The following is a 27,797-nucleotide window of genomic DNA, read 5'->3' as shown; positions in this document are numbered from 1 at the left end:
CAGGAGGCTGTCTGGGCGTGACACCCGTCTCCAGGTGTGCAGCAGGCACGGGACGTGTGTTGGTTGAGGTGGGAGTGGGACCTTTACTTCCACAATTATACAAAGGGGGCTTTCAGGCCAGACACGAGTTGGTTTTGAAATAGATGTAATGGAAAGAACTGCGAATGGTAAAATGTAAATAACGTTCTGGGCGTCCACGTTCCGGTCTGTGGATAATTCACAGTGATGGCTTCCGAGAAGAGGCGAGCCGGGGATATTAATAACATCCATTTGCACAGAGGCGCGAGCACCAGCCCTTTGCACCCCGCACCTCAACTCAACGCTCCAAATTTCATCGACATAGGATCGGTAACAGGCTGAATCTTAGTGTACGCCGCTTGGGCTTATGGGCTCGTGAGAATATACACTTCGAGGAGTTGGGACACGGACTGCACTTCTAGTTAAAGGACGCAGACTAAGAAGTTTGTTTCAGGTACACAGACTGCGTGACGGATCACTCAGCCTACGAGGAGCTTTGTGGTGCATATGCATGTGAGCGTAGGCGCTAGACAGTGAAGAGTGTTTTGGCACAGAATGCGTGAGACCTTTAGTTACAGACCTGTGGCGCGTGCGTTACAAAGACTGTGAGGAGCTTGAGCAGGTGGTAAATGTCTGCGTTAAACCTTCGGTAAAGAGAATACCACGCAGAACAGCACAGGGTAATTTAATATCCGCACTGTTTTTCACCCATTCCAAGAGGTGTAAACTCTTAATAGGAGTAAAGAGGCAGAGACACCTAAAGAGTAAACGTGGCGGCCGGAGTCTCTGCCCATGCACTCCTGACTCATGATCCCAGCGTTCAGTTTATACTCTCCTGGTTAAGGCACGCCTCAAACTCCCGCAGTCTAACCTCTTTCAAAACCCGACAGCTCCAATGCGTAGAGCTTAAGTAACGTGCCATAAACCTACTGTTGCTTGTATGTGCACCCTTCTATGCCGCCCTCAACAGTTACCCCACTAGCTGGTAACAGTGCTATATAAAGAAATAACTTGGCAGCAGTCCCCTTGTCAGCCGCTCCATCTGCCCCCACCAATGTCGGCGCCACCTGCACCCCAGAAGCAACTCTGTACGGTGCTGACGCATCACCAGCCCCAACTCCACCCTCCAACTCAAACTCAACCTTCCAACTTAAACTCCACCCTCCAACTCAAACTCCACCCTCCAACTCCACCCTCCAAGTCAAACTCCACCCTCCAACTCCAACCTCCAACTCCACCCTCCAACTCAAACTCCACCCTCCACTACTCTACTCTACTACTCTCTCTACTACTTTCTACTACTCACTATCTACTCACTATCTATTACTCTCTACTACTCACTCTCTACTACTCTCGCTACTACTCTCTACTACCCTCTACCCTCTACTACTCACTCTCTACTACTCAACTCTACTACTCAATCACTACTACTCACTCTTTACTACTCACTCTCTAATACTCTCACTACTCACTCTACTACTCTACTACTTACTCCACAACTCTCTAATACTCCCTACTCACTCTACTACTCAATCTCGACTACTCTCTAGTACTCACTCTCCTACACTCTACCCACTCTCTACTACTCACAATACTCACTACTACTCACTGTAGTACTCTCTACAACTCTCTACTACTCACTCTTTTAATAACTCTTACTCTCTAGTACTCACTCTAATACTCTACTACCCACTCTCTACTACACACTCTCTACTACTCACTCTCTACTACTCACTATTACTCACTCAACTACTCACTCTTTACTACTCACTCTTTAATACTCACTCTTTACTACTCGCTCTTTACTACTCACACTTTACTACTCACACTTTACTACTCACACTTTACTACTCACTCTCTAATACTCTCTTTACTGCTCTCTCTACTACTCCCTCTAGTACTCTACTACTACTTACTCTACAACTCTCTAATACTCCCTACTCCCTCTACTACTCACTCTCTACTACTCACTCTACTACTCTCTACTCACACTCTACTATTCACTATACTCACTACTCACTATAGTACTCTACAACTCTCTACTACTCACTACTACTCACTCCCTATTAGGAACTCTATTGCTCTCTAGTACTAACTCTAATATTCTACAACACACTCTCTACTCCTTTACTACACGCTCTCTACTAATCACTCTACTACTCACTATTACTCACTCTACTACTCACTCTACTACTCACATTCTACTACTCTCTACTCTACTAATCACTCTCTACTATCTACTACTCACTATCTACAACTCTTCTAACTCTACACTACTCGCTCTACTACTCTCTGCTACTCTACCCACCACTACTCTACTACTCATTCTCTACTACTCACTCTCTCCTACTCTCAAATCACTATACTACTCGCTCTATCTACTACTAACACTACTACTCACATTTGCGAGAGATTAAGCTATTGTCATTGTAAATGGCAATGCCATTTATTTATCTGTTTTCAAAAACAACACATAGAGAAAAATGTGTCATTTACAATGCCAACAGCTCTAACTTTTGCAAAGGCGAGACCGTTGCATTGTAAATGCTTGTTGGTTTTGGAATACATTTCTACAGCATCAAAAGGTGCCAAATTGTGTGCTCTAACATATATCTACCTATACCAAAATAATTTAAAAAGCTTAAATAGGAATGTAGAAGAATTGTCAGGAAATGCCTCTGAAAAGGCAGAGTTTACTATGGTTTGGTTTTAATCACTAGCCTAACAGATACCCAATGGTGATCTAAGATTATCCCAGGTGACTACTGATTGTTAAAATTAAAGTGGAGTTGTCAATATTTAATTTACACTGTAGACGTTCTGAAGTTCCATCTGTTTTTTTGAAAGCAGACGAAGGGAACTATAACTTTGATCCTCACTTCTCTGATTGGAAACCCTACACTCTGCTGGCTGACCCATCCCCAAAACAAGGAACTTTGATAATTAAACTTGTTGCAATTAGAGACATGCAACACCTACAGACTGCCTGCTTTACATTTAAGTCTCTAGATATGGCCACGACCAAATATCTTCTACACAGACGTGTTGTGTCAGGAGGAAAAAGAACTCTGACAGACAAATTATGTCTATTACTTTAAATGTCCACATACCAGTGCTTAATTTGAGCCGGTGGTTGTAGGTGGGGAACAGTGGCACCCATTTTTGGAGACCAGCATAGAGAGGCAGAGAGTGTCTAATGGTGGATTAAAGAGGCATGGGTGGAATCACGATTACACAGCCTTGGTGCTCAGCATGCCGGCATTCAAGAGCACCGGCCGCTGACTTCTGAACAAAACTGTGGGCCCCAGCAGTTGTGGCCAATGGTGGGAGTGCTGGCAGGCGCTGACATGGGGCGGGGGAGGGGCAGGATGGGGGTTAGTAAACTACGGATTACGGCCGATTAGATGTAAGTAATCATATAAATAAATAAAACGAATTTTGTTGCCTGCGCTGTATCGCCAAATGCGATACACCAAAATGATAAGAGTTTGTTTTCCTGCAGCACGCCAAAAATGTGGAGTTCCTTCCCAATAAGAATACACCTGACCAACTTTCTTAAAAACGTTATCATTAGCCTAAATAGAAATGTATTAGCCTCTTGCTAGCCCAGAACCTTGTTAGCACGCATGAGTGGTTTTCTCTATTAGATTGATATATACGGCCTCTAATTTTGATGCAACTGGTATAATAAATGCCAATGTCTATTTTTCACTATGGATTTTCAAATTTTTTATTTATAATACGTTTTTCCAAATATGTAGAGAGCATTAGCAACCTTGCAAGGACCAAGAAGCACCGTACAAAAATGTATGAATATATGAATTTCATAAATATGGATTTGTTTGATCACGTTTGTGAAACCTTCTCCTTAGTCTCTTTCACAGATTTTATTTCCTTTCAACAATGTAAACATTACTATTATATTTGAAATGAAGAAAGGGTTATGGCCGGCATTAGTACTGGCATACAATCTGTCTCTGCAATGTCGGTGTTAATCTAATGAATTCTGTACTTTTATTAACAGGTTGAAGAAATGAAAAAAGCTCTCCAAACACTTAATCTCAACGTGGTAGAAATGACAGATGAAAATGCAACATTGGAAGGCGGAGACGTGTTATTTACGGGTAAAATATGGATTCGATTACTTCTTCAGTGTTTGCAAAATAGTAGCAGAATGCCTGTCACTTGGTTGTCCTCATATTGGGATAACACTTGCATTCATATACATGGTAAAGTCTCTCCTATTGTGCCTTACAAGGGTGTTGCAAGGAACCAGGGAGTTTAATGATAGTACATAGTAAGGAAGTAGAAGTCTAAGGGCCTGATTTCCAGTCTAGCGTCTCGCGGTGGCAGTCCATGTCTGCCGCATTACGACTTTGAAAGTCGGTGTGGCGGAGAACCACCAGCTGTGCCAGAGAACAGTTGTCCCCTGGCGGAGCCGCATCTACACCACACCGTAAGGTGCTCACAGGAATAGTTCTTCCACTGTCAGCATTTGAAAAGGCTGGCGGTGAAGGAACAGAGGGGCTCCTACAGGGCTCCCATGGCCCTTCCGCCATGGGGATACATCCAGGGGGGCAGCACATGTGATCCCCCTGTCTGTATACCTCCAAAGTTCCATCACAACATGGATGTCACCATCTATGCCATGCTGGAATTTGTTTACTGTTCACATTGCAGTGCCTGTTTTTCAGGCACCGCCATGGGAAAGGCGAAGGGCTGTCTGCCGTACACAAGTTCAACTCGTAATATGGCGGGTGGTCCATGCGTGGGTCTGGCGCAGCTATACCGGCGGAGAGCCGGCGCAGCTGCGCCAAACTCGTAATTAGCCCCTAAGCTCTTTTACAATGTCATGAACTTAAGAGGTGGCTTGCAATATTGTTTCCACTGTTGTTGGTGGATATTATTTTCTTATAATACCTGGGGCCGTCATACCACTTAACTCCTTCTCTGTGTCCCCTCTGATGCAAGAGCTGTTATTGCAGATTTGTTAGAAAGTGTTGAATCAGGTTTGTGGAAGTAAGCAGTTTAGAATCTTTTTTCTGAAGATTTATGTAAGCCTCTTTGAAATCTTGCTCTGGGCCTACAGTTTACAAGCAGATAAGTTCAGCCTGTTCTGGTTTCCATCGGGGCTCTAACGAAACAGAGAACTGTAAATGTTTTCACCTCGGTTAATCATGGTTAACTGTGGGAGAAAGATAATCTAAATGAAAGGCAACAGCAATTGAATTAAGTATTTAACTGTTTCTGCTCAGTGGGCTGCTTTTCATCAATGTACTGGCTATGGTATCAGGCGTTGTGACGTCAGAACTGAACGGTGTACAGCTTTTACAGTACAGATGTGATGACATTTTCTTATTGCATGTGAGTACTCATCTGAAATCATTATAAAATGTACAGGTGTTTACACAAGGGCTGCAGGCTGGCGTGTTTCCCTTTGTTCTTAGTATCTGTTACAGTCCTGCATAGTTGCCAAGGTAAAAGATACACAAACGATGGATGGAATACGGAATAAATCAAACATTCATCTCCAGTCAAGAGATCCTAGTTATATCCATCATTCTTTTGCTCACCATGCCACCCCTGTTTAAACCCAGCGATATGCAAATCAGTCTTGACCCTGCTCCTCATGGGAACAGTCATGCCCGAACTGCCAAGCCAAGTCCTCCCTGGACTAGAAGCAAGCATCCTGGGGCTGGTTTCGGGGTATCACCCCTCATCTGCCAGGCTTGCTTGAATCCAGTGGCACAGTGAGCCCGGACCCATTTGTTGGCGTACTCACCACACTTAGGGTTAGAAAGTAAAAGATACACAAACGATGGATGGAATGCAGAAAAAATCAAACATTCACCCTCAGTCAAGGTCAGTCGTGATGTATTGCTCTCGTTCTGTTTATTTCCTTCCATTCACGCCTTGAATCTTGTTTATCCCGTTTTAAAACATGTGCCAGAATGCAAAGAAAATACCTGGACTGGAGCGCCTTTTGCTGACAGTATACCACATGAATAATGAGCAAGCACAGCTGCGTCCCGTGCAGGGAGTTGCAGTGGGGCCAAAAGGCGGGGCGGGGGAGGGACATAGTGGGGGGGTGCTAAAAACCAGAATATGGATAATTGGAGGTGCGGGGAATGAGATTTTGATACCCTTTTTGATCACTTAGATACTAATCTCATTCATCAATTTGGATCGGTTATTTTCTGTCATTGAGTAAAAGACAAACCCCGCATGGGTTAGACAAACCCCATAAACTGACACAACTCTGAAGGACCACTTACGACTGATGAAGTTTTAAAAGTTTTATATAAAATCAGAATTAAGTGCATATACAATCCTCTCAGGATAAGTTCAATAAGTATACAAAACAATACAATTAAAATCAATTCCAAATCTCCAGATTAAAGCATAGATACAATGTGGTCCTGTTGCGTCATCTACAAAAGAATAGACAAGTTAATTCTGTCCCTACTCTGTTCTAAGTGACATCCCTACTTCGCAAGTTCCTTACCTAAAAAAGGTGTCAGCAGTTTGACTTCCAAAGAAGTTCAAACTCTCTTAACCCCTAATGGTAACTTATGTCGAGAAGCAGTACCCTCTCTGCCTACCCATCCGCTCTCTAAGGGTCCTCGGCCTACTGCTCTCTTGCGCTCTGCTCTTTCTCTCTGACTTCTCAGGACATCTGCTCAAGTCATCTGCGCTATCTTCTTCCCGGGGTACTGTTCCTAAAATACACAATCACAGTATGGGTGGAACGCCCCTTCGACGCCCACCACGTACTTTCCCCATGATCTCATTCTTTGCTCTTTCCGTGGCTTCATCTCTCCGCGTCGTTCGTTAAGTTGACCCTTCTCCTTAGACGCCATCTTCGTCTTCTTGCTGGTGACTTCATTTGACATTTCATTTGACACTTTCGGAGCAAAAGTCTATCACCTCAGCAGATCTTTAGTTCTTTACGGCTGTATTCGTAACCTTAGTTGGTCCTGTGAACGGTCGTTTCTAAACAAGACTCAAATTCCAAGCGTCTCTTATCACGTTTAGGCCATAAACTTCGTCCAGCATTGTCACCTTAAATCTAGCAAGACCTTTGACTCTTGTCTCGCACATTCAGATCAAGGCTATTCACGACTCCTGTGAGCCCACTAAATTACATACAGCGGACTACACTCCTGCGAACTCTTGGTCAGTTAGGTTAAAATCACATATGACCTAAACCTTTTCTAACATTCCTACAAAAGCTTTCTACACAGTATAACCTTTAACACACATTTATATATAATCGTATTTAGCAAATCGTTTGCTTATAAGTGAATACATTCTAAATATAACGCAACATTTATATTCTCTTGCTTACATCGTACTATACATGTTCTACACATTACTTTGCTTTACGTTTCGCCGTTTCTCCGTTTCATGATTACACATGCATATTCAGTTTTGCACGTTCTACTGTTCGTAAGCATTAATATACATTTCTATATTAGCCCACTATATATACGGGCCTTTCTAATTCTAATACACTTTATAGAATCGATACATTTCCTATTACATTGGTTACATCTGCTAACTTTACACTACAAGTGTTAACTTTACGTTATAGATCCTACGTTATGCGATATGCTTGTGAATATGGTTCATACATATTTTTTATTCAAATTGCGCTCTCTCAGTTCCCCCCTTTGATGACCTCTAGGAGTCATCACTAAATGCAATTTGAATAACACCTTTACACAGAACTAGTTACAATATTCCCTCTTTTTATCGTTTCGAGAGCTCTTAAGCTTTTGTACTGTTGATCTTGTAAAGCAGCTAATCTCCTTTCCTGCTCTCTCATGGACCTTTGTAACCGGTTAGACCTATACCATTTATACAATTTAACTAACCCTAATAATGTGATTATGCCAATCAATACTATCAATACAGGTTTTAGTATATACCACACAATGCTTTTACCAAGGTTGGCAAACCAACTTCCAACCTTTCCTACTCCATGACCTACTTTTTCCCAAACATTTGTTTTTGATAAATCTTCGATTTCGTTATGTATCTGTGTAATGTTCTGTATGACTTTCTCAAGTGGTTTTGAATTGTCTGGAATGTAAGTACAACATTCTTGGACCTTCAAAGCCTTGCAGACTCCGCCCTCTTTTGCTAGCAGTACATCTAAAGCAAGTCGGTTCTGAAGAACCATTGCCCTAATCGACTGCATCTCTCCTTCTACTAGCATTAATGACCTTGCAGTACTCGCAGATAATCTATCTACAACTGTAGCTAGTCTCCCGATCTTAACATCGTTAAGTATTAAACCTAACATAGGAAACATTGCTCCAAAAATGTCTCCAACTACTTCTGCATCTCCTATTTCCCTTTTCGCTCTTGTCGAAGCCTTTCCTTCAATGATCGCGAAATCCTTGGCATGATATATTTTGGGGAAGACAATTGCCAAGTAACACGAACCATACCAATTGTCAGGCAGTTTTACATAGGCATTTCTTCCACATACAAAATATACATTAGGAATCGCTTGCATCCCTTTCATGAAATCTTTCGTATAGTACTCTAACCTAAAAGCATGTTCACAATTTACTTCACCTACAAATACACTCTCATAATACGTCTTGCTTCGAGTTAAACATAACTTTCCTTTCTGCGTTCTATCCAAAGCTATTGGACCATTGCTACCTTTCCTCTTGTGTGCTTTTTCTTCTTCGGTCCAATCTGTTTTCCACTGTCCTGACATTTTCAGAATCTTCTGCCTTCTGTATCTGTCATCTACTTGTCCTATGAACTTTTTCTCTACCTCTGACACTTTGCAAGTCAGATTATTTCTGCGTGCATATGAAGTATCTAGTGTATCCCAAGGAAGAAAGAACTTGGCCAGCCTATCTTCCTTTTTGTAATAGTCCCACTTATTCATTTGTTTATAATTCGGGACTTCAGGCAGTACCGAATCATAATTTGAAAAGTAGTACTCAAATCCTTCTCTACCATAAAATATACTAAGCAGTAAACTACATGTTATCCCATAAGTCAGTGGGAGATGGTGATATCTGATGCCTTCATCTACGGAAGCCGGCAATTGCATACATACATAACATTCTTTGGCCTCCATGGCATCAATATACTCATACAATAGCTTGGCATATGCATTTGATCTAAAATTTCCCTGTGACTCGTCTACGTGTAACCTACGAGCTTCATTTGCCAGTAACGCCTTTTCACGAATGACATTGCTCTCCTCCTTCTTCCCACCAAGAGCAGGTTTCAAAGTCGTTACAGGCTTTACATCTGTTGTCTCTTTTTCAATTGCATGTCCTACCATGTACGATGTGGTAACTACTATAATAATAAGAAAAATTACTACCGCTATAAGTGTACCTATTATGCATTTAGCTTTTCGGTTTGGGTTGCCGTTCTCCATGTCATCAAACAGCGTCACTCCTTCCTTAGCGAGGAAAGTTTTCTCCTTCAGGTCTTTGTTTGCTGTTTGCTCTTTATCAACAAAAGTCTCTTTTTCGCCACAATGTCTTTTTCTCTTCAACAATAGATAACCCTAACCCTTCTCCGTCCTCTAAATGTAATCCCTAATTTTATTCTTCTTTCCACTCGGCTCTAGGTTATCTTCTTCTTTATAGCTTAAACACAAAAGTCTTTATGCATCTACAATTATTCTCGTACCTGCAGCTTTAACAACATGTTCCAATAATTCCAAACGAATGACCTTTTCTTCTTGTTCTGGTATTTGATGACCAAAAGTTGGAAACTGTAATCGATTTAGCACTAGATCTTTGATCCGACTTAGGTATGGGGGTATGGGAAGTGTGAAAGTCAGTAACCCCTCAGTCTCGAGTCCAGGCGTCAACATCCATATCTCCACTGCCACAAATGGATCGAGATCGATTACCTTCACTTCTTTCACTCTCCCAGATTTCTGTCCCCAATACATCTGCTAGATAAGTCCACTCTGGGGTGGCGTACCTTCGGCAGGGCACACGTACCCTTCTTGATCTTCTTGGACTCTCAGAACCTGAATCCGTAGTTTCTTCTTCTTGATCCGACTCTTCAGAAATCGGGACAAGGGTTATTTCTTTATTCGCTTTCGAGCTTGGCCTTCTCCTTCTCTCCGGCCAACTAGCTTCGTCACTCCTTGTCCTCCCGCTCCTTGTTCTTGGACTTGTCTCTTGGTCACTCACAGCTTGTTCGGTATCTGACTCGAACTCCCATGTACTCTCTTCTTCTGAGACGACTTCGGTCCCACTGGTGTCCTGACCATCGTCAGCCTGCTCCGACACAGGCTCAGCCTCTTCGATCACCTCTACAGCTTGGCTTTCCCCCTCTGTGGCTTCTCCGCTTTCCGCTGGGTTCTCATCCGAGAGAGGAGCTGTTTCTTCCAGAGGTGCTGGCACTCTTCGGGTGTGTGAAGCGTGTATCCAGTTGGGCAAACCTCCACACTTTACTGCAGTGTTCGTAACTAGTATGACTTGGAATGGTCCTCTCCAGCGCACGTCTAGACAGTTCTTCCTTACGTGCTTCTTCACCAGGACCCAGTCCCCTGGACACAAGTCATGGCACAAGTCTTGTGCTGATGGAACCTCTGCAGCCTGGACCTGGAGGGACACAGAATTAATGGCATCAGATAGTCCCTTGCAGTAGTCCAAGATCAAATCGTCTGTGATGTTCAACAACGCTGCAGTCGGAACCGATGGCAATCTCATAGCTCTTCCCATTAGCACCTCGTGTGGAGAGAGACCTGTTTTCCTATCTGGCGTGCTACGTATGCTCATCAGAACCAATGGAAGTGCATCAGGCCAATTCAGGGATGTCGATGAACAAACTTTGGCAAGTCTGGACTTTATCGTACTGTTGATTTGTTCTACGATCCCTGAAGCTTCTGGTCGATAACTGCAATGGAGCTTCTGATCAATACTCAAAGCAGAACATAGCATCTTCACTACTTCGCTATTGAAATGAGTTCCTCTGTCCGATTCCAAAGAGGATGGCACCCCGAACCTCGGTATCAACTCTCTAAGCAACAATTTCGCTACTGTGAGTGTATACAGGTAAATATACAGACAATCACTAAAACGTATCTGAGTCTATTGCATTGAGGCATTTCAATGAAATCAAGCTGCAACCTATAAGCTTCAACCCATCTAGAAAATATACAGACAATCACTAAAACGTATCTGAGTCTATTGCATTGAGGCATTTCAATGAAATCAAGCTGCATCCTATTGAAAGGCCCCCCAGACCTCCCAATGTGACTCAGTGTGACTGGTGTTCTCTTTCCTACGTTTAGTTGCTGACAGATCGCACAACGCTGACATACTGCTTCTGCCGCTACTCTAAATTTCGGATTAAACCACGTTTGTCTGAATACTCTCACCATGGCATCTCTACCTATGTGTGCTGATCCATGCAATTTCCTTGCCATTGGACTAACAAGTTCGTTTGGTAAAACGGCTCTCCCACCTGCAGAGATCCAAAAGTTCATTTCACTTTTTGTACATCCAGCTGTTTCCCAGCTCTTTTTCTCATCATCTGGTGCATTTTCCTGAACACACTTTAACTCATCCCATGTATCTACAGTGTCTAACAACATTGTCAATTCAGTTCTTTCCTGTATTCCTCCCACTTCTACATTGGTGTGAGAATAACCTTGTTCTGCGCAATAACGTGCTACCTCATCAGCATAACGGTTGCCTTGCGACACAAAGTCTACATTCTTCGTGTGCGCGGCACATTTGACGACCGCTATGGCTGACGGACCTTGCAATGCCTCTAACAATAATCTCACGAATTCTCCATTCCTAATTGGAGAACCCGAGGAGGTCATGTAACCTCTTTGAGACCATAACTGCCCATAGTCGTGAACTACCCCTAAACCATACTGGCTATTGGTGTATATGGTGACTCGAATTTTGTTACCCGCTAGACAGGCACGCGTCAAAGCAATAATTTCAGCTACCTGAGCGGAATGTACTCCTTCCAGGCAAGCGGCTTCCACAACTCTGGTAATTGTACAAACTGCATATGCTGCTCTCAGCTGACCAATATCGTCTCTTACGCATGAACCATCAACAAAGAATATTTCATCGGGGTCAGTCAATGGCTCATCTACGATATCTGGTCTCGGTTTGGTGCATAGTTCAGTCACATCTAGGCAGTCATGATCTGTACAAATTTCATCATCAATCTCATTTGGAAGTGGCATCAAAGTTGCAGGGTTCAAGACGGAGCATCTTTTTAGGGTCACATTCTCGGCAGCCAATATGACTTGCTCGTAGCGTGTGAGCCTGCTATTCGTCAGATGCTGAGTCTTAGTCCTGGTCATTAACAATTCTACAGAATGCGGTACGTACACTACTAACTGATGTCCCATTACCACACTTTCACATCGTTCAATGCTGACACCCGTTGCAGCTACGGATTTGAGACATCCGGGCAACGCTGCGGCTACTGGATCTAATGTAGCCGAAAAATAAGCAACTGGCCTACGCGCATCTCCGTGTATCTGGGCCAAAACTGCTAAAGCGCATCCCTCTCTTTCGCAGCAGTAAAGCAAAAATGGTTTTGTGTAATCAGGCATTCCTAAAGCCGGGGCACGACATAAGTCCTCCCTCAGCTGCAAAAACGCCATCAAACAATCTTTGTCCCATGGTACCGGATCACTCACTCCTTTGTGCGTCAGTTGTAGTAAAGGTTTTGCCTTCAGTGAAAAGTTGGCTATCCACTGTCGACAATAACCGACCATGCCTAAAAACATCCTGACTTCTCTTTGTGTTTTAGGCGCGTTCATTTTCATAATCGCCTCTATTCTGTCTGGAGACACCTTCCGTTTTCCCTTTTCAATCCTGTGGCCCAAGTATTGCACTTCGGTGAGACAATACTGCAATTTACTTGGAGACACCTTGTGTCCGTTCTCGGCCAAGTGATTTAACAAGGTGATGGTGTCTACCTTGCAAGCTTCCTCAGTTTCTGACGCAACTAGGAGGTTGTCTATGTACTGGACTAGAACCGAGTTCTTGGGCAGTACTAGACTTTCAAGATTTTTCTTCAGCAGCTGGTTAAAGATCGATGGGCTTTCTGTATACCCCTAAGGGATACGACACCATGTTAAAAAGCGATCTTCCAGCTTAAAAGCGAAAAGATACTGGCTCTCCTCATCTAAAGGAATCGAAAAGAAAGCCTGGCATAAGTCTATCACGGTGAACCATTCAGCTTGGAACGGTATCTGAAATAATATCACTGATGGATTCGGTACCACTGGACAACATGAAACAACAATATTATTTATCTTTCGAAGATCCTGCACTATTCTGTATTTTCCACTAGGCTTCTGCAAACCCATAATCGGGGAGTTACATGGACTTCCCACGATCTCCTTCAGTATTCCCTGTTTAATCATGGATTCGATCACAGGCTTTATTCCTGCAATCGTCTCCGGTGTCAACTTATATTGTGGTGTCCTTGGATACTCGGCATTGGGTCTTACCATGATCTTTACTGGTTCTACCCCTTTGATCAGTCCTATTTCCTCTCCAGTAAAATCCCACACCTCAGCTGACACCTTCTCCCTCAAATCCTGTGGAAGCTCCTCCACTGTCAAGGTAGGATATAGTTCCACGCATTCCTGCGAGTTTACAACTTTAAAATCGGCATCCTCATCGTTGGTCTGCACTTCTACTCCTTCAGGTGTGCAATGTATTGTGCAATTCAGTTTGCACAACAGATCTCTTCCTAACAGACACACAGGGCTAGAATCACAGATTACAAACTGATGTTCGTCACTGTAATTCCCTATCTTTACTGACACTGGTTCAGTTAGAGGATTTGTCATCCTCCTGTTTGCGACTCCTACCACCTGAATCGTCTCTCCCGTCATTGGCAAACCTGGGACTACCGCCGATCTCAAAGTGGATCGAGTTGCCCCCGTGTCTACCAAGAAGGTCGTAGGACATCCAGCTACTTCAGCCTCTACGTATGGTCCTCTCTGGTCTACCTCCAGGGCTGCTCCTAGAGTACAATCTTCTTCCCTATTCACTCGTTGCCCTGTAAGAGGATCAGCGTAGTAGCATTCTTCTCCTCCTACGAACAATGGCATTTGTCTATAGGTTTTTCCTCCATTTGTAATACGAGGCGGTTGAGGGAACGGCGCTCGAGGAGTCTGATTCCCCCCTTTGATAAACTTTCCCTTCGGGACTGCTGTTCCCTTTACCATGCTGGGTTGAACCTCATCCTCCTCCTGTTCTAATTCCCCCGTCTCGACATTATAAGGACACTCGCGTCTCCAGTGTCCCACCTCCTTACACTGATGGCACCTCGTTGTCTTTTTCAGTGTTGCGATATCTACCCTCGGTCTCGGTCTTTCTTCCTCATCTCTGCTTTGATTATTCTGTTTCTTTACTGTGGTTCCTGTTCCCTGTTGCCGCTGTCCACCCTTTCCAGCTGATTGCATCTGTACCAACATCAGTTTTTCCTTAAGTTTCTTTGCTTTTGAGTCTATTTCATCGCTACAGTACCTCGCATACCTCAGAATCTCATCTAACGGTTTGTTCTGCCAACAAATCAAATGCTGTTGAATCATCAGGCTTATGTCTGGCCTCAATCCTAGAACAAACTTCGACACAAACTGTCCTATGTCTTTAGGATCCATGACATCCAACCCGCTATACTGTTTGAATGCTTTCAGCAATCTCTCGTAGAACTCGTGAACTGTCTCTTTAGGCTCCTGAGTTGTTCGATCTATCTTAACCCAGTCTATGTCTTGTACTGGCACTTTCTCCTTTAGCCATGCAATTACTCTCTCGTACTTTTCCATTACTCTCTCTGATGGACCGTTTGTCTGAGTATCTCTCGGAGGCTCACAAGCGGGCCATTCAATACTAAGCTTGCATGCCGTCCACAAATCTCCTGGTACTACGATATCAAACAGAGTGTTCAAATCGATCCACAGTACCTTAGAGATCTTTACGAACCTCTCTACCTGCTATACCACTCTACGGGGTTCTCTCTTAACTTGGGGAAAGAATTAGTAAATGCCGCTAAATCCCCCCTGCTCCAGGGCACATGAACGTAGTTTCCGTTCGCGATTTCTCGCAAAGGGAAAGCTTCCATTCGCATTAGGTCTCCATCTTGGGACTTCACAAGTGTACTCCTTCTGACGGAGCCCCTCTTGGACCATCTTTCCTCCCATCTATCCAGATCTCTCCATATTCTGATACACATGATTAGCTCCCTTATGTGTACTCTTAGCCCAATCGTCCTACGCTCATCTAGATCCTGATCCGTGCAATTTAGCCTGTGGTTAGCCTGTAAAGCTTTAGTCCGTGACATGTCTATCATATACCTGTCTGCCAATTCAGATAGCTTTTCATGAGCTGCCCTTGCTTTCCGAGTAACATCCTTAGATAAAAACAGTATTTCATCCGGTTCGTACAGCTCTAACCTTTCTATCGCCACTGTGCCGTCAATTATCTCATCCAAGTCTGATTTTAAACTCATTACATCAAGCCGTCTTGCTTTTAATTCAGCTCTCAGTACATCAGTCCTAGGTTGTTCACTCACACCCCTCTCACCTCCACTATGCGCCCTACGTCTAAGCACAGGTGAGTTATGAGGAGTTCTTCTTGTTTCTCTTTGTTCCCACCTCTCTAGATCCCAAGCTTTTCCATCTTCCCTTGGGGTATGGTGGAACAATGTTCTATCCCCCATCACTACATTCCGTCTTTTCGGCTTGGATTCTCTCGATACAATATAGGATCCTCCGTGCTGTTCTGTATCACTGCAACTCCCTTGCTGTCTGGTGTCGCTCAATAGAATGAAGGGTCCTCCACGGTCCTCCATGTTCCCGCGATCTCGTTCGTGATCACCGGATGCATGGCGAGACGCTTCGCGACTCTCCATATTCCCCTGACTTTGTCCGCGATCACCGGATGCATGGCGAGACGCTTCGCGACTCTCCATGTTCCCGTGATTCCAATGTCGCACATTATTGTCCGGGGCATGGTGAGTGCACTTGAAACTATTTCGGTATTCTTGCGTTCTTCGTTCTCCCTCACTAAGGATGACGCGAGGCACTCCCCCACACCCTGTATTCCTGTCGTCGCACATTTGCCTATTGCCACTGGTAGTATGGCAAGTATCTCCTCTGCTTCCTTGACTCCCTCCCTCCCACTCAGGGCTGCTTTCACCAGCTCCGCAGTGAGAGAGGATCCTGTTATCCTGATCACTCCATTCTGCTCCTGTTTCTAATCTCTTATTCTGAGTCTCTTCGGCAGCATCCCATTCTCTCAAATATTCCCTTAATTCCTTATAGGATTTCGGTTTCGGTCCCCTCAAATCCATCTGTCCTCTTTGACCCCCTTGTTCTATCCAGGGACCCGTTGCGGAATCTAGTGGGGTACTCCGACTCATTGGTCCTAGCAACTGCCTCTGGGAATTGATCGTATTATTTCTTCCCTCTATCTCTGCCCTTTCTCTGTCCCATCGTGCCTGTTCCTCCTGCTGGACCCCTTCTGGGTTGTAGATTGACACTATAGGGCCTATGGTAACAGGTACTTGTAAAGCGTCGGGCATTTGATACGACCTTGCATGCTGTGTTTCTGGCACCTTCTGGACCACGAATCTTCCCACTACTCTCTGTTCGGGACTAGATTGAGGTACTTCCTCACCTTTCTTGGTATCCCATTCTGATACTGGGAGCGGTTTATATTCCCCCCATCTAGCTCCGTCCCCTTGCTGTAGTACAGGACTTTCGGCTTCTGTGTTGTACGGAGGTGGCCTATCTGTTAATAGTCTCTCTATCAGATCCTCATCTGGCCCGCTATCCTCATCTTCTTCTAGAGATTTCTTTTCTCCCGTAGCTTCTAGCATTGTGAACAGTTTGTCTGCTTCTATCTTTTGCACCCTCCACTTTTTAGCTTCATCATCCCATTTAGCATCCTGCACTGCTTTTACCGATCGCCTCACTCTTTCCTGGCGCCTCTTTAAGCTCTTTTCGTGTGCTGCTCTAAACCATGCACTAAGGGCTTCGAACTGTGTTGGCCTCGGTAGAGGTCTTGTTGCAAGCATTACCGCTTTCAGTTGGTTCAATACTTCCAACTTAAACGTTCCGTATCTCGGAAACGTCAGGTCCTTATTCCCTTCCGTTAGCTTATTCCACTCGGAGATCCATAATATCGAGTGTAAGCCTACATTCACTGCCATATGATAAGCTGGTGTGCCTTCTGGTGGAGCTTCTTCTCCGGCATACAAATTTCTTCTATCTCTCCTAAAGATTGCCCTTAAACGTTTAAAACACTTCATTTTTGATAATCTACGATTTTCCTTAATTCTCTTCCTTGTTTACGTCCCGATGACAAACCAACCAATCCCTACGCGACTTTCGCTGAACAGCCTATCCCAGCGCGACTCTACGCTGACCGACCAATCTCAGCGCGGCTCTATGCTGACGTCACTCGTTCCCTCTGCAGCAGTTCCCCTTCTTTCTCAACTCGTCTCACGATCCTGCATGCGTTTTCATTCATACGCTGAAAAATGACTACTTCCGTCCAAGCGATCACTTTTCTCTGACTGTACGGCCACAGTCTAACTGTAATTGTCACCTCAACTGACGAGACGTCTTTCCTCTCACGGTCAGACGCTCGCCTTAACTGATAGGTTATTTACACACAGTAAACGTACGACCAGCGTCCGTTACTCATACACTCACTCTTACGCTCCCCCTATCATCGGTCTGTCGGGCGATCAATGGTACCTCATGACCCCTTTACAATGGTGAACAATTACTCTGGGTGTTCGATACACCCGAACCACTTAAGCTCTCCTTGAACCTAAGATTTTATCCGGTTGCGCGCGCTCACAACCTTCCCTCAATCACACTACAGGCATTCAACTCCGCTTGACATTACAACACAGGTACAACATAAAATACCGCAATCTTACAACGCATGACCCTTATACTCACTCTCGACCGACTCTGCTGTTTTTCTCTCGACGCACCGTCAGCACCGTCTTCGGCAGGGATTCTTCTTCTGGTCGTCGATGACTAGGGACCTTGGGGTAATCTAGACCTGACCTAGGTTGTCTTCTTCAAGAAGAAAACCATCTTTCTCTGCTACCAACTGCGGGGAATGAGATTTTGATACCCTTTTTGATCACTTAGATACTAATCTCATTCATCAATTTGGATCGGTTATTTTCTGTCATTGAGTAAAAGACAAACCCCGCATAGGTTAGACAAACCCCATAAACTGACACAACTCTGAAGGACCACTTACGACTGATGAAGTTTTAAAAGTTTTATATAAAATCAGAATTAAGTGCATATACAATCCTCTCAGGATAAGTTCAATAAGTATACAAAAGAATACAATTAAAATCAATTCCAAATCTCCAGATTAAAGCATAGATACAATGTGGTCCTGTTGCGTCATCTACAAAAGAATAGACAAGTTAATTCTGTCCCTACTCTGTTCTAAGTGACATCCCTACTTCGCAAGTTCCTTACCTAAAAAAGGTGTCAGCAGTTTGACTTCCAAAGAAGTTCAAACTCTCTTAACCCCTAATGGTAACTTATGTCGAGAAGCAGTACCCTCTCTGCCTACCCATCCGCTCTCTAAGGGTCCTCGGCCTACTGCTCTCTTGCGCTCTGCTCTTTCCCTCTGACTTCTCAGGACATCTGCTCAAGTCATCTGCGCTATCTTCTTCCCGGGGTACTGTCCCTAAAATACACAATCACAGTATGGGTGGAACGCCCCTTCGACGCCCACCACGTACTTTCCCCATGATCTCATTCTTTGCTCTTTCCATGGCTTCATCTCTCCGCGTCGTTCGTTAAGTTGACCCTTCTCCTTAGACGCCATCTTCGTCTTCTTGCTGGTGACTTCATTTGACATTTTATTTGACACTTTCGGAGCAAAAGTCTATCACCTCAGCAGATCTTTAGTTCTTTACGGCTGTATTCGTAACCTTAGTTGGTCCTGTGAACGGTCGTTTCTAAACAAGACTCAAATTCCAAGCGTCTCTTATCACGTTTAGGCCATAAACTTCGTCCAGCATTGTCACCTTAAATCTAGCAAGACCTTTGACTCTTGTCTCGCACATTCAGATCAAGGCTATTCACGACTCCTGTGAGCCCACTAAATTACATACAGCGGACTACACTCCTGCGAACTCTTGGTCAGTTAGGTTAAAATCACATATGACCTAAACCTTTTCTAACATTCCTACAAAAGCTTTCTACACAGTATAACCTTTAACACACATTTATATATAATCGTATTTAGCAAATCGTTTGCTTATAAGTGAATACATTCTAAATATAACGCAACATTTATATTCTCTTGCTTACATCGTACTATACATGTTCTACACATTACTTTGCTTTACGTTTCGCCGTTTCTCCGTTTCATGATTACACATGCATATTCAGTTTTGCACGTTCTACTGTTCGTAAGCATTAATATACATTTCTATATTAGCCCACTATATATACGGGCCTTTCTAATTCTAATACACTTTATAGAATCGATACATTTCCTATTACATTGGTTACATCTGCTAACTTTACACTACAAGTGTTAACTTTACGTTATAGATCCTACGTTATGCGATATGCTTGTGAATATGGTTCATACATATTTTTTATTCAAATTGCGCTCTCTCAGTTCCCCCCTTTGATGACCTCTAGGAGTCATCACTAAATGCAATTTGAATAACACCTTTACACAGAACTAGTTACAATATTCCCTCTTTTTATCGTTTCGAGAGCTCTTAAGCTTTTGTACTGTTGATCTTGTAAAGCAGCTAATCTCCTTTCCTGCTCTCTCATGGACCTTTGTAACCGGTTAGACCTATACCATTTATACAATTTAACTAACCCTAATAATGTGATTATGCCAATCAATACTATCAATACAGGTTTTAGTATATACCACACAATGCTTTTACCAAGGTTGGCAAACCAACTTCCAACCTTTCCTACTCCATGACCTACTTTTTCCCAAACATTTGTTTTTGATAAATCTTCGATTTCGTTATGTATCTGTGTAATGTTCTGTATGACTTTCTCAAGTGGTTTTGAATTGTCTGGAATGTAAGTACAACATTCTTGGACCTTCAAAGCCTTGCAGACTCCGCCCTCTTTTGCTAGCAGTACATCTAAAGCAAGTCGGTTCTGAAGAACCATTGCCCTAATCGACTGCATCTCTCCTTCTACTAGCATTAATGACCTTGCAGTACTCGCAGATAATCTATCTACAACTGTAGCTAGTCTCCCGATCTTAACATCGTTAAGTATTAAACCTAACATAGGAAACATTGCTCCAAAAATGTCTCCAACTACTTCTGCATCTCCTATTTCCCTTTTCGCTCTTGTCGAAGCCTTTCCTTCAATGATCGCGAAATCCTTGGCATGATATATTTTGGGGAAGACAATTGCCAAGTAACACGAACCATACCAATTGTCAGGCAGTTTTACATAGGCATTTCTTCCACATACAAAATATACATTAGGAATCGCTTGCATCCCTTTCATGAAATCTTTCGTATAGTACTCTAACCTAAAAGCATGTTCACAATTTACTTCACCTACAAATACACTCTCATAATACGTCTTGCTTCGAGTTAAACATAACTTTCCTTTCTGCGTTCTATCCAAAGCTATTGGACCATTGCTACCTTTCCTCTTGTGTGCTTTTTCTTCTTCGGTCCAATCTGTTTTCCACTGTCCTGACATTTTCAGAATCTTCTGCCTTCTGTATCTGTCATCTACTTGTCCTATGAACTTTTTCTCTACCTCTGACACTTTGCAAGTCAGATTATTTCTGCGTGCATATGAAGTATCTAGTGTATCCCAAGGAAGAAAGAACTTGGCCAGCCTATCTTCCTTTTTGTAATAGTCCCACTTATTCATTTGTTTATAATTCGGGACTTCAGGCAGTACCGAATCATAATTTGAAAAGTAGTACTCAAATCCTTCTCTACCATAAAATATACTAAGCAGTAAACTACATGTTATCCCATAAGTCAGTGGGAGATGGTGATATCTGATGCCTTCATCTACGGAAGCCGGCAATTGCATACATACATAACATTCTTTGGCCTCCATGGCATCAATATACTCATACAATAGCTTGGCATATGCATTTGATCTAAAATTTCCCTGTGACTCGTCTACGTGTAACCTACGAGCTTCATTTGCCAGTAACGCCTTTTCACGAATGACATTGCTCTCCTCCTTCTTCCCACCAAGAGCAGGTTTCAAAGTCGTTACAGGCTTTACATCTGTTGTCTCTTTTTCAATTGCATGTCCTACCATGTACGATGTGGTAACTACTATAATAATAAGAAAAATTACTACCGCTATAAGTGTACCTATTATGCATTTAGCTTTTCGGTTTGGGTTGCCGTTCTCCATGTCATCAAACAGCGTCACTCCTTCCTTAGCGAGGAAAGTTTTCTCCTTCAGGTCTTTGTTTGCTGTTTGCTCTTTATCAACAAAAGTCTCTTTTTCGCCACAATGTCTTTTTCTCTTCAACAATAGATAACCCTAACCCTTCTCCGTCCTCTAAATGTAATCCCTAATTTTATTCTTCTTTCCACTCGGCTCTAGGTTATCTTCTTCTTTATAGCTTAAACACAAAAGTCTTTATGCATCTACAATTATTCTCGTACCTGCAGCTTTAACAACATGTTCCAATAATTCCAAACGAATGACCTTTTCTTCTTGTTCTGGTATTTGATGACCAAAAGTTGGAAACTGTAATCGATTTAGCACTAGATCTTTGATCCGACTTAGGTATGGGGGTATGGGAAGTGTGAAAGTCAGTAACCCCTCAGTCTCGAGTCCAGGCGTCAACATCCATATCTCCACTGCCACAAATGGATCGAGATCGATTACCTTCACTTCTTTCACTCTCCCAGATTTCTGTCCCCAATACATCTGCTAGATAAGTCCACTCTGGGGTGGCGTACCTTCGGCAGGGCACACGTACCCTTCTTGATCTTCTTGGACTCTCAGAACCTGAATCCGTAGTTTCTTCTTCTTGATCCGACTCTTCAGAAATCGGGACAAGGGTTATTTCTTTATTCGCTTTCGAGCTTGGCCTTCTCCTTCTCTCCGGCCAACTAGCTTCGTCACTCCTTGTCCTCCCGCTCCTTGTTCTTGGACTTGTCTCTTGGTCACTCACAGCTTGTTCGGTATCTGACTCGAACTCCCATGTACTCTCTTCTTCTGAGACGACTTCGGTCCCACTGGTGTCCTGACCATCGTCAGCCTGCTCCGACACAGGCTCAGCCTCTTCGATCACCTCTACAGCTTGGCTTTCCCCCTCTGTGGCTTCTCCGCTTTCCGCTGGGTTCTCATCCGAGAGAGGAGCTGTTTCTTCCAGAGGTGCTGGCACTCTTCGGGTGTGTGAAGCGTGTATCCAGTTGGGCAAACCTCCACACTTTACTGCAGTGTTCGTAACTAGTATGACTTGGAATGGTCCTCTCCAGCGCACGTCTAGACAGTTCTTCCTTACGTGCTTCTTCACCAGGACCCAGTCCCCTGGACACAAGTCATGGCACAAGTCTTGTGCTGATGGAACCTCTGCAGCCTGGACCTGGAGGGACACAGAATTAATGGCATCAGATAGTCCCTTGCAGTAGTCCAAGATCAAATCGTCTGTGATGTTCAACAACGCTGCAGTCGGAACCGATGGCAATCTCATAGCTCTTCCCATTAGCACCTCGTGTGGAGAGAGACCTGTTTTCCTATCTGGCGTGCTACGTATGCTCATCAGAACCAATGGAAGTGCATCAGGCCAATTCAGGGATGTCGATGAACAAACTTTGGCAAGTCTGGACTTTATCGTACTGTTGATTTGTTCTACGATCCCTGAAGCTTCTGGTCGATAACTGCAATGGAGCTTCTGATCAATACTCAAAGCAGAACATAGCATCTTCACTACTTCGCTATTGAAATGAGTTCCTCTGTCCGATTCCAAAGAGGATGGCACCCCGAACCTCGGTATCAACTCTCTAAGCAACAATTTCGCTACTGTGAGTGTATACAGGTAAATATACAGACAATCACTAAAACGTATCTGAGTCTATTGCATTGAGGCATTTCAATGAAATCAAGCTGCAACCTATAAGCTTCAACCCATCTAGAAAATATACAGACAATCACTAAAACGTATCTGAGTCTATTGCATTGAGGCATTTCAATGAAATCAAGCTGCATCCTATTGAAAGGCCCCCCAGACCTCCCAATGTGACTCAGTGTGACTGGTGTTCTCTTTCCTACGTTTAGTTGCTGACAGATCGCACAACGCTGACATACTGCTTCTGCCGCTACTCTAAATTTCGGATTAAACCACGTTTGTCTGAATACTCTCACCATGGCATCTCTACCTATGTGTGCTGATCCATGCAATTTCCTTGCCATTGGACTAACAAGTTCGTTTGGTAAAACGGCTCTCCCACCTGCAGAGATCCAAAAGTTCATTTCACTTTTTGTACATCCAGCTGTTTCCCAGCTCTTTTTCTCATCATCTGGTGCATTTTCCTGAACACACTTTAACTCATCCCATGTATCTACAGTGTCTAACAACATTGTCAATTCAGTTCTTTCCTGTATTCCTCCCACTTCTACATTGGTGTGAGAATAACCTTGTTCTGCGCAATAACGTGCTACCTCATCAGCATAACGGTTGCCTTGCGACACAAAGTCTACATTCTTCGTGTGCGCGGCACATTTGACGACCGCTATGGCTGACGGACCTTGCAATGCCTCTAACAATAATCTCACGAATTCTCCATTCCTAATTGGAGAACCCGAGGAGGTCATGTAACCTCTTTGAGACCATAACTGCCCATAGTCGTGAACTACCCCTAAACCATACTGGCTATTGGTGTATATGGTGACTCGAATTTTGTTACCCGCTAGACAGGCACGCGTCAAAGCAATAATTTCAGCTACCTGAGCGGAATGTACTCCTTCCAGGCAAGCGGCTTCCACAACTCTGGTAATTGTACAAACTGCATATGCTGCTCTCAGCTGACCAATATCGTCTCTTACGCATGAACCATCAACAAAGAATATTTCATCGGGGTCAGTCAATGGCTCATCTACGATATCTGGTCTCGGTTTGGTGCATAGTTCAGTCACATCTAGGCAGTCATGATCTGTACAAATTTCATCATCAATCTCATTTGGAAGTGGCATCAAAGTTGCAGGGTTCAAGACGGAGCATCTTTTTAGGGTCACATTCTCGGCAGCCAATATGACTTGCTCGTAGCGTGTGAGCCTGCTATTCGTCAGATGCTGAGTCTTAGTCCTGGTCATTAACAATTCTACAGAATGCGGTACGTACACTACTAACTGATGTCCCATTACCACACTTTCACATCGTTCAATGCTGACACCCGTTGCAGCTACGGATTTGAGACATCCGGGCAACGCTGCGGCTACTGGATCTAATGTAGCCGAAAAATAAGCAACTGGCCTACGCGCATCTCCGTGTATCTGGGCCAAAACTGCTAAAGCGCATCCCTCTCTTTCGCAGCAGTAAAGCAAAAATGGTTTTGTGTAATCAGGCATTCCTAAAGCCGGGGCACGACATAAGTCCTCCCTCAGCTGCAAAAACGCCATCAAACAATCTTTGTCCCATGGTACCGGATCACTCACTCCTTTGTGCGTCAGTTGTAGTAAAGGTTTTGCCTTCAGTGAAAAGTTGGCTATCCACTGTCGACAATAACCGACCATGCCTAAAAACATCCTGACTTCTCTTTGTGTTTTAGGCGCGTTCATTTTCATAATCGCCTCTATTCTGTCTGGAGACACCTTCCGTTTTCCCTTTTCAATCCTGTGGCCCAAGTATTGCACTTCGGTGAGACAATACTGCAATTTACTTGGAGACACCTTGTGTCCGTTCTCGGCCAAGTGATTTAACAAGGTGATGGTGTCTACCTTGCAAGCTTCCTCAGTTTCTGACGCAACTAGGAGGTTGTCTATGTACTGGACTAGAACCGAGTTCTTGGGCAGTACTAGACTTTCAAGATTTTTCTTCAGCAGCTGGTTAAAGATCGATGGGCTTTCTGTATACCCCTAAGGGATACGACACCATGTTAAAAAGCGATCTTCCAGCTTAAAAGCGAAAAGATACTGGCTCTCCTCATCTAAAGGAATCGAAAAGAAAGCCTGGCATAAGTCTATCACGGTGAACCATTCAGCTTGGAACGGTATCTGAAATAATATCACTGATGGATTCGGTACCACTGGACAACATGAAACAACAATATTATTTATCTTTCGAAGATCCTGCACTATTCTGTATTTTCCACTAGGCTTCTGCAAACCCATAATCGGGGAGTTACATGGACTTCCCACGATCTCCTTCAGTATTCCCTGTTTAATCATGGATTCGATCACAGGCTTTATTCCTGCAATCGTCTCCGGTGTCAACTTATATTGTGGTGTCCTTGGATACTCGGCATTGGGTCTTACCATGATCTTTACTGGTTCTACCCCTTTGATCAGTCCTATTTCCTCTCCAGTAAAATCCCACACCTCAGCTGACACCTTCTCCCTCAAATCCTGTGGAAGCTCCTCCACTGTCAAGGTAGGATATAGTTCCACGCATTCCTGCGAGTTTACAACTTTAAAATCGGCATCCTCATCGTTGGTCTGCACTTCTACTCCTTCAGGTGTGCAATGTATTGTGCAATTCAGTTTGCACAACAGATCTCTTCCTAACAGACACACAGGGCTAGAATCACAGATTACAAACTGATGTTCGTCACTGTAATTCCCTATCTTTACTGACACTGGTTCAGTTAGAGGATTTGTCATCCTCCTGTTTGCGACTCCTACCACCTGAATCGTCTCTCCCGTCATTGGCAAACCTGGGACTACCGCCGATCTCAAAGTGGATCGAGTTGCCCCCGTGTCTACCAAGAAGGTCGTAGGACATCCAGCTACTTCAGCCTCTACGTATGGTCCTCTCTGGTCTACCTCCAGGGCTGCTCCTAGAGTACAATCTTCTTCCCTATTCACTCGTTGCCCTGTAAGAGGATCAGCGTAGTAGCATTCTTCTCCTCCTACGAACAATGGCATTTGTCTATAGGTTTTTCCTCCATTTGTAATACGAGGCGGTTGAGGGAACGGCGCTCGAGGAGTCTGATTCCCCCCTTTGATAAACTTTCCCTTCGGGACTGCTGTTCCCTTTACCATGCTGGGTTGAACCTCATCCTCCTCCTGTTCTAATTCCCCCGTCTCGACATTATAAGGACACTCGCGTCTCCAGTGTCCCACCTCCTTACACTGATGGCACCTCGTTGTCTTTTTCAGTGTTGCGATATCTACCCTCGGTCTCGGTCTTTCTTCCTCATCTCTGCTTTGATTATTCTGTTTCTTTACTGTGGTTCCTGTTCCCTGTTGCCGCTGTCCACCCTTTCCAGCTGATTGCATCTGTACCAACATCAGTTTTTCCTTAAGTTTCTTTGCTTTTGAGTCTATTTCATCGCTACAGTACCTCGCATACCTCAGAATCTCATCTAACGGTTTGTTCTGCCAACAAATCAAATGCTGTTGAATCATCAGGCTTATGTCTGGCCTCAATCCTAGAACAAACTTCGACACAAACTGTCCTATGTCTTTAGGATCCATGACATCCAACCCGCTATACTGTTTGAATGCTTTCAGCAATCTCTCGTAGAACTCGTGAACTGTCTCTTTAGGCTCCTGAGTTGTTCGATCTATCTTAACCCAGTCTATGTCTTGTACTGGCACTTTCTCCTTTAGCCATGCAATTACTCTCTCGTACTTTTCCATTACTCTCTCTGATGGACCGTTTGTCTGAGTATCTCTCGGAGGCTCACAAGCGGGCCATTCAATACTAAGCTTGCATGCCGTCCACAAATCTCCTGGTACTACGATATCAAACAGAGTGTTCAAATCGATCCACAGTACCTTAGAGATCTTTACGAACCTCTCTACCTGCTATACCACTCTACGGGGTTCTCTCTTAACTTGGGGAAAGAATTAGTAAATGCCGCTAAATCCCCCCTGCTCCAGGGCACATGAACGTAGTTTCCGTTCGCGATTTCTCGCAAAGGGAAAGCTTCCATTCGCATTAGGTCTCCATCTTGGGACTTCACAAGTGTACTCCTTCTGACGGAGCCCCTCTTGGACCATCTTTCCTCCCATCTATCCAGATCTCTCCATATTCTGATACACATGATTAGCTCCCTTATGTGTACTCTTAGCCCAATCGTCCTACGCTCATCTAGATCCTGATCCGTGCAATTTAGCCTGTGGTTAGCCTGTAAAGCTTTAGTCCGTGACATGTCTATCATATACCTGTCTGCCAATTCAGATAGCTTTTCATGAGCTGCCCTTGCTTTCCGAGTAACATCCTTAGATAAAAACAGTATTTCATCCGGTTCGTACAGCTCTAACCTTTCTATCGCCACTGTGCCGTCAATTATCTCATCCAAGTCTGATTTTAAACTCATTACATCAAGCCGTCTTGCTTTTAATTCAGCTCTCAGTACATCAGTCCTAGGTTGTTCACTCACACCCCTCTCACCTCCACTATGCGCCCTACGTCTAAGCACAGGTGAGTTATGAGGAGTTCTTCTTGTTTCTCTTTGTTCCCACCTCTCTAGATCCCAAGCTTTTCCATCTTCCCTTGGGGTATGGTGGAACAATGTTCTATCCCCCATCACTACATTCCGTCTTTTCGGCTTGGATTCTCTCGATACAATATAGGATCCTCCGTGCTGTTCTGTATCAC

General features: G+C 43.9%; 1 protein-coding gene across 1 annotated transcript in view; it reads left to right on the top strand.

The window, feature by feature from the left end:
- Window positions 1–27,797, top strand: part of DDAH1 (dimethylarginine dimethylaminohydrolase 1) — a 629,612-nt gene that overhangs the window by 344,224 nt on the left and 257,591 nt on the right. Inside the window, exon 2 of the mRNA XM_086954084.1 lies at window positions 4,043–4,142. Coding sequence (XP_086810210.1) covers window positions 4,043–4,142 — 100 coding nt within the window. The remainder of the gene's footprint in view (window positions 1–4,042; window positions 4,143–27,797) is intronic.

Source organism: Lissotriton vulgaris, chromosome 1_1 (genome assembly GCF_964263255.1).
Source record: "Lissotriton vulgaris chromosome 1_1, aLisVul1.2, whole genome shotgun sequence".
In the NCBI taxonomy this organism is placed as follows: Eukaryota; Metazoa; Chordata; class Amphibia; order Caudata; family Salamandridae; genus Lissotriton; species Lissotriton vulgaris.
This window is presented reverse-complemented; position numbering and strand designations above follow the sequence as displayed.